Source organism: Rhizomucor pusillus (genome assembly GCF_041956525.1).
Source record: "Rhizomucor pusillus strain CBS 183.67 unplaced genomic scaffold VTP01scaffold_12, whole genome shotgun sequence".
Taxonomy (NCBI): Eukaryota; Fungi; Mucoromycota; class Mucoromycetes; order Mucorales; family Lichtheimiaceae; genus Rhizomucor; species Rhizomucor pusillus.
In genome coordinates this window covers 763416-775463 of record NW_027192154.1, presented here as the reverse complement: position 1 = coordinate 775463, position 12048 = coordinate 763416, and the positions used below count along the sequence as shown (strand labels likewise).

At 43.1% G+C, this 12048-nt stretch overlaps 6 protein-coding genes across 6 annotated transcripts in view; 1 reads left to right on the top strand and 5 right to left on the bottom strand.

The window, feature by feature from the left end:
• Positions 1-429: 429 nt before the first annotated feature.
• On the top strand, positions 430-2780 carry VTP01DRAFT_2292 (uncharacterized protein; the record flags this gene model as incomplete). The annotated part of the gene is made up of 9 exons (XM_069380737.1): positions 430-627; positions 682-864; positions 925-1000; positions 1057-1210; positions 1273-1760; positions 1824-1978; positions 2040-2259; positions 2325-2587; positions 2652-2780. The coding sequence occupies 9 exons, from the start codon at positions 430-432 to the stop codon at positions 2778-2780; spliced, it is 1866 nt and encodes a 621-aa protein (XP_069237795.1).
• A 2335-nt stretch (positions 2781-5115) lies between these two features.
• Positions 5116-6976, bottom strand: VTP01DRAFT_2291 (uncharacterized protein; the record flags this gene model as incomplete). Its single annotated transcript, XM_069380736.1, has 6 exons — positions 5116-5349; positions 5413-5718; positions 5778-6181; positions 6254-6476; positions 6534-6656; positions 6761-6976. The coding sequence occupies 6 exons, from the start codon at positions 6974-6976 to the stop codon at positions 5116-5118; spliced, it is 1506 nt and encodes a 501-aa protein (XP_069237794.1).
• Positions 6977-8332: 1356 nt separating this feature from the next.
• Positions 8333-8668, bottom strand: VTP01DRAFT_2290 (uncharacterized protein; the record flags this gene model as incomplete). Its single annotated transcript, XM_069380735.1, has 3 exons — positions 8333-8365; positions 8445-8482; positions 8539-8668. 3 exons carry the CDS (start codon positions 8666-8668, stop codon positions 8333-8335), a joined length of 201 nt encoding a protein of 66 aa, XP_069237793.1.
• A 1662-nt stretch (positions 8669-10330) lies between these two features.
• Positions 10331-10615, bottom strand: VTP01DRAFT_2289 (uncharacterized protein; the record flags this gene model as incomplete). The annotated part of the gene is made up of 2 exons (XM_069380733.1): positions 10331-10427; positions 10497-10615. The coding sequence occupies 2 exons, from the start codon at positions 10613-10615 to the stop codon at positions 10331-10333; spliced, it is 216 nt and encodes a 71-aa protein (XP_069237792.1).
• Positions 10616-10686: 71 nt separating this feature from the next.
• Positions 10687-11513, bottom strand: VTP01DRAFT_2288 (uncharacterized protein; the record flags this gene model as incomplete). The annotated part of the gene is made up of 2 exons (XM_069380732.1): positions 10687-10893; positions 10977-11513. 2 exons carry the CDS (start codon positions 11511-11513, stop codon positions 10687-10689), a joined length of 744 nt encoding a protein of 247 aa, XP_069237791.1.
• A 288-nt stretch (positions 11514-11801) lies between these two features.
• VTP01DRAFT_2287 (uncharacterized protein) overlaps positions 11802-12048 on the bottom strand; it is a gene marked incomplete at both ends in the record, with an annotated part of 2126 nt that continues 1879 nt past the window's right edge. Inside the window, one exon of the mRNA XM_069380731.1 lies at positions 11802-12040. Coding sequence (XP_069237790.1) covers positions 11802-12040 — 239 coding nt within the window. The remainder of the gene's footprint in view (positions 12041-12048) is intronic.

Genomic DNA, 12048 nt, shown 5'->3' with positions numbered 1-12048 from the left:
TCCATCTCTTTCATTTTTCTAATTTTTCATCTATTGATATGGATTATAGTAGCTTAACATAGTATCCGTGAGAAAAAATGATAAATGCTCACTTTTTCAATTGCATATTAACCTGCAATGTATCGTCTCAGCAGTTACTACTGATAAATATGAACGCAGAGCGAAATCCAAAGTGTTTTTCAGCGGTGAACTAGCATATAGCTCGTAAAAATTTTGCAAAATATTCGGCTACTAATGACAAATATAATACGATCCTTTGTTGTTTAGAAGACTATGATAGCCCTGAAGTTGTTGCTCTAGTTCAGTCGGCAGTCAGATGGATGCAATGCGAGGTTTCAAGGACTCGAGAAAACTCCGTTTTACAGATTCGCCGGATGGCGAATTGCCTGCGGGCCACGCAGGTCTACAACTCAGTCGGTCCAGCAGGACATGCTCGATCTATTCACCATCCTGACCAAAGGAGGTCTTGTACTTTGGAGCAAGACATTTTCCCCACTCTTTGGCTCGCCTGTCGACTCGCTCATCAAGAATGTACTCATCGAGGAAAGAGCGGGCAGCGACACCTTTTATCAAGATAACTATGCGCTCAAGTGGACATTTGCAAACGAAGTAGATCTCGTATTTGTGGTTTGTACTGGAGCCATTCGCGATGCATAAATATCACTCTGACAGTCCGAGAAGGTTGCATACCAAAAGATCCTCCATCTTTCCTACATTGATGAACTGCTCGAGACGATCAAGCGTCTTTTTCTCGATAAATTCCGCAACAGTATCGAGTCGAAAACCATGCTTTCAGAAGACTACAGTGCGTTCGATGATTTATTTGATAAAGCGTTGCAGCAATTGGAAGAAAAACATTCAAGTGTAGGCATTGGTTGTCTATTTGCTAGATCTATATATCTAAATATGAACCATCACTGCTAGAATCGACAACGTGCGCCGAGAAGATTCGAGGAGACAAAGAAATTCGAATCGACAATGAAAGGGTCACAAGTAAAAGGTACTCTGGAAAAACGATGACAGCTGTTTGTGCAAAGTGATTTATTGCTTCAAAAGCTTCAGAGCAAAAATCATCGACGACGACTATCAAGGACGTGGACGAGAATGAAATTGCTCGCAACATACAAGCACTCAAACTGCAATCGAGTCCCCGTGGATTAGGAAAGGCAAAGAAGGGCCGGTCAAACACGTCTTCACCAAATATCAAGGAGTAAGTGTAGGCTTTTTATTCTGTCTTGTCAAAATAGTTCGCCCTAACAATGATCTACAAAGTGATACCAATGCTGGCAAAAAGAAGAAATCACAGAAGCAAGCTCGTGTTTGGGAGGGACAAATCGCCAAAGGAGAAATGCAGTCACTGGACTACAGCGCAAAGTCAGAGCGAACAGAAGAGGGAATTGCAGAAGCTGCAGCTCAGCTCGCTGATCCGACAAAGTTCGGTAAACGCAACGCGAAAGGCATTTACGAAGTGCAGGATGTTTCTGTCCCGGAGGACGATCAAGATGAGGATGGATACGATCTTTTAAATGATAAAGATACTGCAGAGAAACCAGATAGCGGTAGCAGCAAGAGTGGCGGGTTGTTCTCCTTTTTCAAGTCAATGACAGGTGGACGAGAGATAACAGCGGATAATTTGAACCCTGTGCTGGCAGAAATGAAGGAGCATTTGATAAAGAAGAACGTTGCAAGCGACATTGCAGAGCATTTGTGCCAAAGCATCAGATCAAGTTTATTAGGAAAGAAGATTGGTAACTTTGAAAGTAAGTGCAAGTTTTGGAAAATGCTACAGAATACAGTAGTCTCATCGAGCGTTACGTTTTTAGGAATATCAACCTTAGTCCGGGATGCAATGGAGGCTTCTTTGCGACGAATTCTAACTCCAAAGACATCGTTGGATATCTTGCGAGATATCGAACAAGCAAAAAAAGAAAAGAGACCATACGTTGTATCATTTATTGGTGTTAACGGCGTGGGAAAGGTATGCTGCTTTTGGGAATCTGCTGTTATGGAGCCAGTTTTTACTAACTGCACATTACCAGTCCACGAATCTAAGCAAAGTTTGCTTTTGGCTTTTGCAAAACAACTACAAAGTCCTAATTGCAGCATGTGATACTTTCCGAAGCGGTGCAGTAGAGCAACTTAACGTGCATGCTCGGAATTTGCGCGCATTGCAGACGAGCGGCAGTGGCCAAGTGGAGCTGTTTCAACGCGGATATGGCAAAGACTCGGCCGGTATAGCAAAGGATGCGATATCATATGGTGAGATCCTTTAAGATCAGAATCTAGTTTGCGTTTCATTCCTAAGCTATTTTCTGTATGTGCAGCAACTGTAAATCACTTTGATGTGGTCCTTATTGATACAGCTGGTCGAATGCAAGATAACGAACCATTGATGCGAGCACTGGCAAAACTGGTCGCTGTAAATAATCCAGACAAGATTATCTTTGTGGGCGAGGCATTAGTAGGCAACGAAGCTGTCGATCAGCTTACCAAGTTCAACCAAGCCTTGAAAGACTTTTCTGGAATGCAGAACCCTCGACACATTGATGGAATGATCTTGACCAAATTTGACACTATCGATGATAAGGTACGCAGGAGAATCGTCTGTGACTCCGTGGAAAATCCTTACGAATGTTTTTCGTTTATCTTAGGTCGGCGCTGCCTTATCAATGACATATATCACTGGCCAGCCTATCTATTTTGTGGGCACCGGACAGACATACACTGACTTGAAGAACCTTAAAGTCAGTCATGTAGTGCAAAGTCTCCTCCGAAAATGAATCACACACCTGCTAATATTAATGGCCTTTTATAATTACTCTTACTTATATTTTGTCTACTTGAAAAAGTAATCCACTGGCCGCAGTTTATACACCTCAATGCATGACAAAAAATGAACGGGAACAACAGAAGGCAGACATTTATAAAACGAGTTATAGCTTAACAATCGTCAGAACCGATCCCAAACGATATCTGCTCTCCATATTCGTTTGCTTCTGATGCAAAAGTATATATAAGGATCAATCCTACGATTAAATTAATAGTGACCAATGTAACGAAAATTCTGATGCTCTCGACTGCCTTCGACATGGGAGACAATTTCAAACCGGATGGCGTTTTATACAACAGGGTACCTTTTGGCTTACTATGCTATCGCCTCGATTAGAAGCAGTTAGATGCCATGTAGAGGAGATTGTGATCTTTTCTGCATAACAGAACGGTGTTTGAATTAACGTCAGCAGGTGTCCATGCACTTTACAAGTCAACGCATAATCATCGTACAAAGACGCGACGAGTATGTACGGATTCCTTGGAAGCTGAAGAAACAGAATCTTGCATCAAAGCCATACATTTAGCCATGAAATTTAAGTGTAAAGGAGTGTAAGTTGGATTGATAGGACAAGAACAAAAATTTTTCATGGTCATGTGACACCGCCCTCCCCAAGGAATTTGACAGAGGCGATGCTCAGAAAAAAAGGAAAATGTACAGTACTCAAAGGCTTTGTGGCAATGGAGGAAAATAACCGAAATGCATATATTAATATAAATGTTCACAAGCAGGCTGCGCAGTAAAGAGAGTATATTTGACCGGAAGAACTGGACCTCAACGAGTTGCAATATGAGAATGAGCTGTTGGAACAACTTTTGACACAGCTTCAGCCAAGAAAACGTAAAACTACAGTAGTAGTCATGGGTCCGAATACGTGCCCCTAAAATTGTAAGCCTATGTTTCAAGTGTGACAATTATTATAGCTCTCATAGTAGAAACAGTAGTGGCTCTGACTGGAAGGTGAAAAGGCTGGACTCTCTCAAACTGTCCTTCATGATCAAAAAGCAGAAGGAAAAATAGTCTTTAAGACCAAAAGACGTTTACACGACTTATGTTTATGCCTTCTTAAAAAAAGAAGTTCAAAGCTATGGCAACTGCTCTTGACATTGTTGAGTCAAGGCAATAAGGTGCTAAAAAAATTGGGACTTTCGGCCCCTTGGCCATTACCCCTTCGCCACCTTTCTCACGATGAGTGAGGCCAGTGAATCCCCCGTGCAAGTCTGGTGGCCAACCTCGTTGCAAAGCCTGGCTCACCCACCGCAATGAGCCAGAGGGTCCGAAAACCGTGGCACTTGAAACGATGTCCTGAAAATTCTTTTTATACCTGTTTTCTTCTTCTTTTTTTTTCATGAGCTTGTGGTAATATTTCCGCGTTTGGGCCTATCCTTGGTATCATATGAAAGCTGGGTAAATTTTATGACATGGGGCGGTTCAAAGGTATCATTCAATACAGAAAATTGAAGTAGCTACATTGTAACAAAGTCTCGAAGGCGTCAAATTCGTTGACGCGCCGCGTAGGTGCGTCCATTTTGTTGATCAAAGAATCGATTCTCGGGTGGAGCAGGCGGTATAGCTCTACTAGAACAGGATCCATCTCGAGCTTGCGCACCGAACCTTTACACTTTGTGTTTTCCTCTAGTACATCTGACAACCATATTCGAATAATCTTCCTGAACAGCCAGGTACTGTAAATTTGAATGCTCAGAGAGTCAAAAATCTTGGTAATAACTATTGTCTACGTTTCATAAGATTTGCAAAGTCCTTGTTGCCATCAACGTTTACCTGGCTATGCGTTGTATATTGTTATATAATTTATCACTTTATGCACATCAAATTCAATGTAGCAGATTAAAAAAACGAGGTCAAACTGACAAAGATATGGAGATGAGGAGATGGGTCAATCCATATCTCCAGCCTCTTTAATTTATATTGAGCAGAAAATTTGTACAAAGAACAGACTCCTACAGAAGAAAAATAAATCAGTATATTATTATTCTATAGACTGCCCATAAATAGCATAGTCCACGCATTAAAATCTTAATTTGCGACCAGTATTCAATTAGTGGTATTTATGTACACGGGTTTGCTGCTCATTAATCTAGCTAATTAGTAGAAAATAGAAGGTATGATATTGGCTCTTTATGAATCGTTCTTCTTAAAAAGCTATGAAAGTACTGTATAAATGGAGAGAACATGACATAGAATAGATAAGAACAAGTAATGTTACAGAAAAGCGCCAAGAGCATGACATGCTGGAAGCGAACATAAGAAGAAGGGAAAAAAGGTTAAAGGCGGTATATAAAGTTTGGATCCTGAACGTCGCTTAGATCGTCTTCAACATTTGTTACTGTTCCTGAAGGTCGCAGAATTCTTTGTCGGTTGACAGCTGCCATTTTCCACCGAACGATCAGCAAAAGAACAATAACGATGCTGTTTGCAATAATGTAGCCCAACATTGCCGGCAGATAATTAGGCTTTTGGTCGTCTGTCATCATGAGAGGACCGCAAAAGTTACCAATCTAAGTACGATGCGTGGTTTGAGTTAACGGGTAAGAGAGCTGGTTAATAGCATGAGATCATACCGTATAAAAGACGATCAGTAAGCCGTTGTAGAAAATCTTCTTAGTGTATCCTGAGACATTGTTGGAGATCGAGGTGACCAGGAGCACCCAAGCAGCGCAGTACGACCACATCAGATAGAAGCCAGCTAGTTTGGCTTTGGGCACAGGAATAGTTTCAAGCAGGATGAGACCGATAATATCAATGGCCATGAGACCACAAGCAGTGTACAAAAGCTGGCCAGTCTTACGGACGCACCAAACGGCAGCAATGATCATCACTATATCGATACCGCCGGAACCGACGCTGAGAAGCACAGATTGTAATTGCTGTATGTACAGACGAGTTACTACTACACAATCGTTTCGATAACGGCGCGTTAGCTTACGTCAAAGCCGAAATCATGAGTAATTTGTGCATTGTAGTTCGTCATGGCACCATTTTGCAACTGGATCAAAAGACCTGCAAAGCAAAAACACCAGAAACGTACTTCGCCCAGCGCCTCGCGCATTTGTTCACGCTTGATGGTGGTTGTTCGTACGACAGCATTGTCACGCGTGCGTTCTTCGACGAGGATTTCTTGTTCTGCGTTCAACCTCAATGCTCTGGACTTTGGATTGTCGATAAGGAAGAAGAATGCAAAGATGCCCATAAAGACGGTGATAGCACCGAGAATAATCATGATCCATTGCCATTGATGGAGACCGAGCGTGTTAGGATCCATTGTGCCAACGCCGTATGATATAAGGCCGCCGACAATGAGCGCGAGACCGTTGAAAATCCAAAAGGCCCCTACAAAGGGAATATTCAAGGTTTCTGCGTGAGCTGGGGATGTTTTCAGGATAGCATCGTGGGCAGGTTTACCTAAACGTGCAGCTTGTTCGCTTCTGCGGTAAAAAGTACTCACGAGAAGCGTCAGCGATGGGTAGATGCCTGCTTCCAGCAAACCAAGCAAAAATCGCATGGCTGCCACTTGGGAGAAATTTTTTCCAAGAGCCGTCAGGGCCAAGACAAGTCCCCACAAGCTGACAGTAATGCCAATGTAGCGACCGACACGCAGGCGCTGCAAAAGATAATTATTTGGGAGCTAACAAGAGCAAGAATTAACAAATTAATTTTACTAGGTCCAAAATTTTGGTCGTACCTGGTACACCAAGTAGCCAAGGTAGAATATTGAGCCCAAAAGACTGTATTCGCTACCCTGCAGGCCGAGATCCTCTTTAAAATTGAACAATGCAGCGTAGTTGATAGCTGATTTGTCGAGAAACTGCATACACATGCGTCGTCGACATTATTATTATTATTATTATTTTTTCTTCGTAAACGTCTTTCTCTTGTATTTACGGGACAAATATTTTAAATGTTTCCTACCTGCATAAACACCAAGACGCAAACAATAGGCATAATTAAAAGATCGAGTTTTCGAACAAGAGCCCGTTCCTCGTCAGATTGGACGTAATCGTCGCCGGTGGTGTATGCGTACGATGCATCGTACGCTTCTTCGGCCAAGTAATCCGAGTTTTCTGACCTCTTTTCCATCGTGTTCAAATGAATGTCTGACGACGTTGGTTGATTGTAGGTTTTCATATCTTTTGTTTTTTTGATTCAGCGAGAATCCGTCCAAGGTGAATGGGGTAGAAAGAGGGAAACCCGCGAACGGTGGGCGATCAAAGTGTGCGCAAACTATCCTCGAAGGGTAGCTTAATGTGTATTATCGCGAAGCGGGGAAGGTGGAGGAGGAAGAAGGGAAAAGAAAAAGAGCGAGACGTGAGGGATAGGGCTGTGTATGTGTGTGTGCGCAATACATGTCACCACCACTGAACTGGGCACCCGATCCCTTTTGTGAATAGAGATTATCGTTTGTGGTAAGTAGCAGCAACAGCAGCTAAGAAGGCGCCTTTTTTTCCTCCGACGAAGGTTCTTGATACCATTTTGTCACACGGATGATCGAGCCGTATACAAGAATCAAGAAGATCAAAGATGTCGGAGTTGCCTAACGCGCACGAAAAGGTGGTCCTTTACGTTCCACGGCAGTCACAGAGAGCACACACCACGCCAACTCGAAATGGCAGGTAGCACAGCCGGGATATTGCACATGTGGCCTGAAAATATCACTTGGTCGTTGCCAGACCTACCTGATAGTTACAGGCAATAAACACAAACACCATTTGCTCTGCAGTGTGGGACCCGTTGCCCAGCGCACAATTCCCCTTTTCAATGTTCGAGACAATCTGCATAGTTTATTTTCAGGGCAGATCGACAATAGATTTTTTGCGTTAGAATCCTAGATAGTTTCAGCCATCCCAGCCGACGTTTTTTAGGATCCAGATTCTGCAACTAATCTTTGTGTTCATGTCCTTGGAAACGTCCCCTTGACTATCTGATATTTGCATACATACTCACGCGAAAAAGGTGATTTCGGCGATAAATAAGGCCAAAAAAAGGAAAAAAGAAGGAAAAAGAAAAATACCGCTGGGTAACATTCCCGCCTTCGCCTATGCCGAGTTTGCTTCTCTACATGTATCACACAATAAACGTCTTTGCATAACAAAACTGCTTCTTGCACGACTGCTACCACGCTGCTCATCCGGAAAATAAGTCACATCTGCGAGTTTACAGTATGGGCAATTCTTCTTCCCTCGTGTGCGATTACATTTAGGAAGAATCAACCGAGGCTGTACTCCCAAGGAAGTGCGCATGTACCACTACCATCACCACCGGGAAACATTCTGTGTTGGTTCAGCATGTAGCTACTGGGCCTTTTCAATGCTATATGCACGACGACCGTTGCCAAGGAGAATTGGTGGATCAACATATTGTCGTCTCGGACAAAAGATGCATTTGGAAACAGTGCATGTCTGATAATCCAGACTTGCGATATTCCTCAACATTTTATGTGCGTGTAATGAAATCACGAAATGGTATTACATTAGAAATACAAGCTTAAATAGTTGGCAGCTTTTTGTAGACAATACACTATTTCCAGAAGAGAATTTCATTAAGAGCATTATGTTAGTACTTGCGCTACTGCTGCGTAATCATAATTGATACTTACACCCCGAAGGGTATTCACGAGGGACCAGGCACTCGCACCTAGTGTTTCTGTACCAGCCGGTGTGCACCGCAGCAAAGTAAACCAATAGACATACTTTGTACCCGTGGGGTCGGTCTATTAAAATAAAGAAGCACGACAGGGGACTTGAAGTGATGCGGGAGAAAAGACGAAGGAGAGGTGCGAGACGGTTGATATTTGAGGTGGCGGCTCAAGACAGAGGTCATGTCGGTGACGAAGTTAAGCGTCAGAGATGGTACTGCACCTCGAGAGAGCAGCCAACGTACCGGGATGTTTGAGAGAACAGAGCCAAAGGACGAGATTTTGGATCCAGGTCCTTTTTATATTCGCAGCTGTGATTCAATGCATTAGTTGACGCGTTCCTGCCGTCTTTGAATGTTTATACGTGGATTACGTTTGTAATCGAATCATATTCCCGAAGGTTACGTGTCAACGTACGTCAAGGAAGATAACCAGAATAATGCTAATCCCGCTACCTGTATTTGACAGACGATAATGAAGTGCCTCATCTACATCATACCACGTATAAATTGTACAGAAAAGACCTAAAGGTTTGCTTTAGTTTCTTGGAAATATTTAGGACGCGTTCAAAGAAAGCAACAAAAATACGAGCACCAATGTTCAGGGCAAAGGTGTGGGATCTCGTGTAAAGTCATGTCTTAAGCAAGATGCAAACCTATGATGCACAGTCTTGACATACAGCTATCAATTGATACGTAAATATGATTAAATCTACAAAGATATTGATTCCGCTAATACTGCAGGATTTATCTAATATTGTTCTGCAAGGTAAGCTACTTGATAACTGTGTGATTCTATCCATACCGTTTTTCTTATATCAAATAACTCTAGTTTATCAGAAAACACAGCCTTCCAATATTACAGTGAGTTCCTGATAATTTCGAGGCCTCGGTTACAGGATTTTGCTTGAAAATAGCGAGACTTGGAAGTTGATGGCAGAAGTCTTACTAGGAACCTAGTACAAAGTATAAGAAAACGGTTTCCGGATTTGTTTCGAAGCAGCAAGAAGCTAGATTTTAGGTGTAGTATTCTCTCAAACATTGATTCCTGCGAGCCCCGGTCTGAATAAACCGGAATTCGATGACGCTGTGCTTGCACTAGCGAAGCAGATGCAAAACCGCCGGAAAATGGAGGTTTATGGAGGCCAAGCGAGTTTATTCTGCAGACTCGTATCAGCCATGAGCTTCAGTGAACCAAGCGCAGCGAGCGAAGCGAAGAGTGAAGCGCTTGTAAAACACATATTCATACAAAAAAAAATAGATATAGATAAAAGAATCGAGGATCATAGATATAACGGCACCATTGTGTTAAGGGAAAACGTAAAGGGCATCTACTTTCGATTGGTGGCAATTCTAACAAGCGTTGGGCCAAACTTCGTCAATATCACCGTCGATGAATCATGTATTCAAACCCATGCATTGACTTCTTTGATGCAGCCTCTTTGATACCACCAGAGCTTGCACCGCTCGCAATGAACTACACTACTAGAATCCGCATCATGGTTGAGCACGACTTGGAAACTTCCCGCCCGTAGCAAGACAAGCAATGCAATAGCGGTCGTTGCGATTTGCGTCAATGCCAGGCGCACAGGATGGTTAAACACATGTGCAACAAAGACCCATAGTCCAAAGCAAGGGTAGCTCCTTCGCACTAACGTAAGTCAAGAAGAGGAAGGGAAACTTGAAGATGAGAAAAGGAAATTTGCAGATGAAAGAATTCGTGACGATGAGGAAATGAGACTTGTAAATAAAGGATGGGCCGCATCCATTAAAAAAATTGATGTCGCGTATTGGTCATATCTTGCCACAGCTGCAATTCACAGACTTCGACTAGTCTCGAGAAGCACTTCACAGTTGTTCTCCATTGTGACATTTATCTAAGCATTTATGGGAATGTGCGACGAATCCTTCGAAATCGATCAACCCTAAACTTTCGGAAGCTTCGCTAATTCTGGTCATCAGTGTCTCAGTCTCTAAGAACCTGTCGCGCTTAACTTTGCTCTTGACGACCGACCAGAACTGCTCAATAGGGTTGAGATCAGGAGAATATGACGGGAGATATGCATAGCGATAACCATGCGATTCGATGTACTTATCGATATCTTCAGACTTGTGGATAGGGGCGTTTTCCATGACTCCTCACTTGCCCTTGACCGGCAGCTGCGGGAGTCGTAGACTGCACTTTATGGGTCCCGAGGCAGAGATTACACCCAAAATGGTAACTGTTCGCGCTCGAGTTTTGGGTCTGTGACCACCGCAAGAGAGCCTTTCTTCAACCAGGCCATGCTACGCTTCATGTTGACGTGGAAGGCAGACTCGTCAAGAAAGACATAATTATTCTTGAAATCCAGGTCGATTGCCTCCCACTTGCGAACCCAGTGAAGTCGCTCTTGGATCTTCCCTTCACTGTTCTGTCCACAGGCTGAAACCGAGACTTTTTAAGCAATAGATTGCACTGTGCTCTCACGAAGTCATAAATGGTACTCTTGGATACCTTGAGTCTCTCGAACCTCCGAAGCAATCGCTCTACAAGTTCTACTAAAACAGCTGAAGGATTCTCATCAATGTACTCCAGAATGAACTGCTTATGCTCCTCGTTGAGAATACGTGGGCGACCACTCTTCTTACGCTTCTTGAAGATACTGTCAGGTTCCTTCTCATACTGTTTGGCCGATCTTTGACCCGTACGAACATTGATTCCCAACTGCTTTGCGGCAGCTGATGCAGTCATACACTTCTCAAAAAGCAGGTTAAAGAACCGGACTTTATCCTGGTCCGTATAGAGCGTGTAATCTCGCTTAACAGATGCGTCTTTCATGCAAATGTCGGTGTCATTCTTCACACCATCGGTCTGCATAGCAGCTATCTGGCGGTCCTTTGCGACAGGCGTGTTCCGTAGATAATGTGAGTAAGAACTTACCGTTTCAAGAGCATACTGTTCCTCGTCAACGATATAATCCATGGGCTCCGGCCTGCCATGCTCATCGACAACTACGCCTTGCCCATCTTCGTAGAAAAACTGAATGCTCATTTGTAATGTGGATGATGCGAATTTAGGATATGGTAAGAAGAAGGATAACTAGCACTAGAAATGGTGGGATACCCTATATACTCCTTACAGTGCCAAGCTTTGTGCGACAAAATACATGGAAATACGACATTTATTTTTGGTAATAGCGACATTCATACTTGAGAGAATGCGACATCGATTCCACTGGAGAGCGAAATTATTTTCTGGAATAGTGTAAATAGAAAGAAAGAAAGAAATAGTAAATTGTAGAATTGAGTTGGGAGAAATGCAAGATTAAAAGCAGAGGGTTTAGAGACGGTAGATGAAGTTGGGATCCTCCTGATCAGTGATATCTTGGGACAGCTTGTCCGGGTTGACAGCAATTGGGTTAGCGAGACGCTTGCGGTTAGATCTCGCCATAAGGATACGGGCAATGATCAGCAAGGCAATAACGATGGCATCAGCGGCAATGTAGGCAATCATTCCGCCAAGATAGAGCGGCTTTTGCCAATCGACCATCATGAGAGGGCCAGCAAAGTTACCGATAACTAAAAAA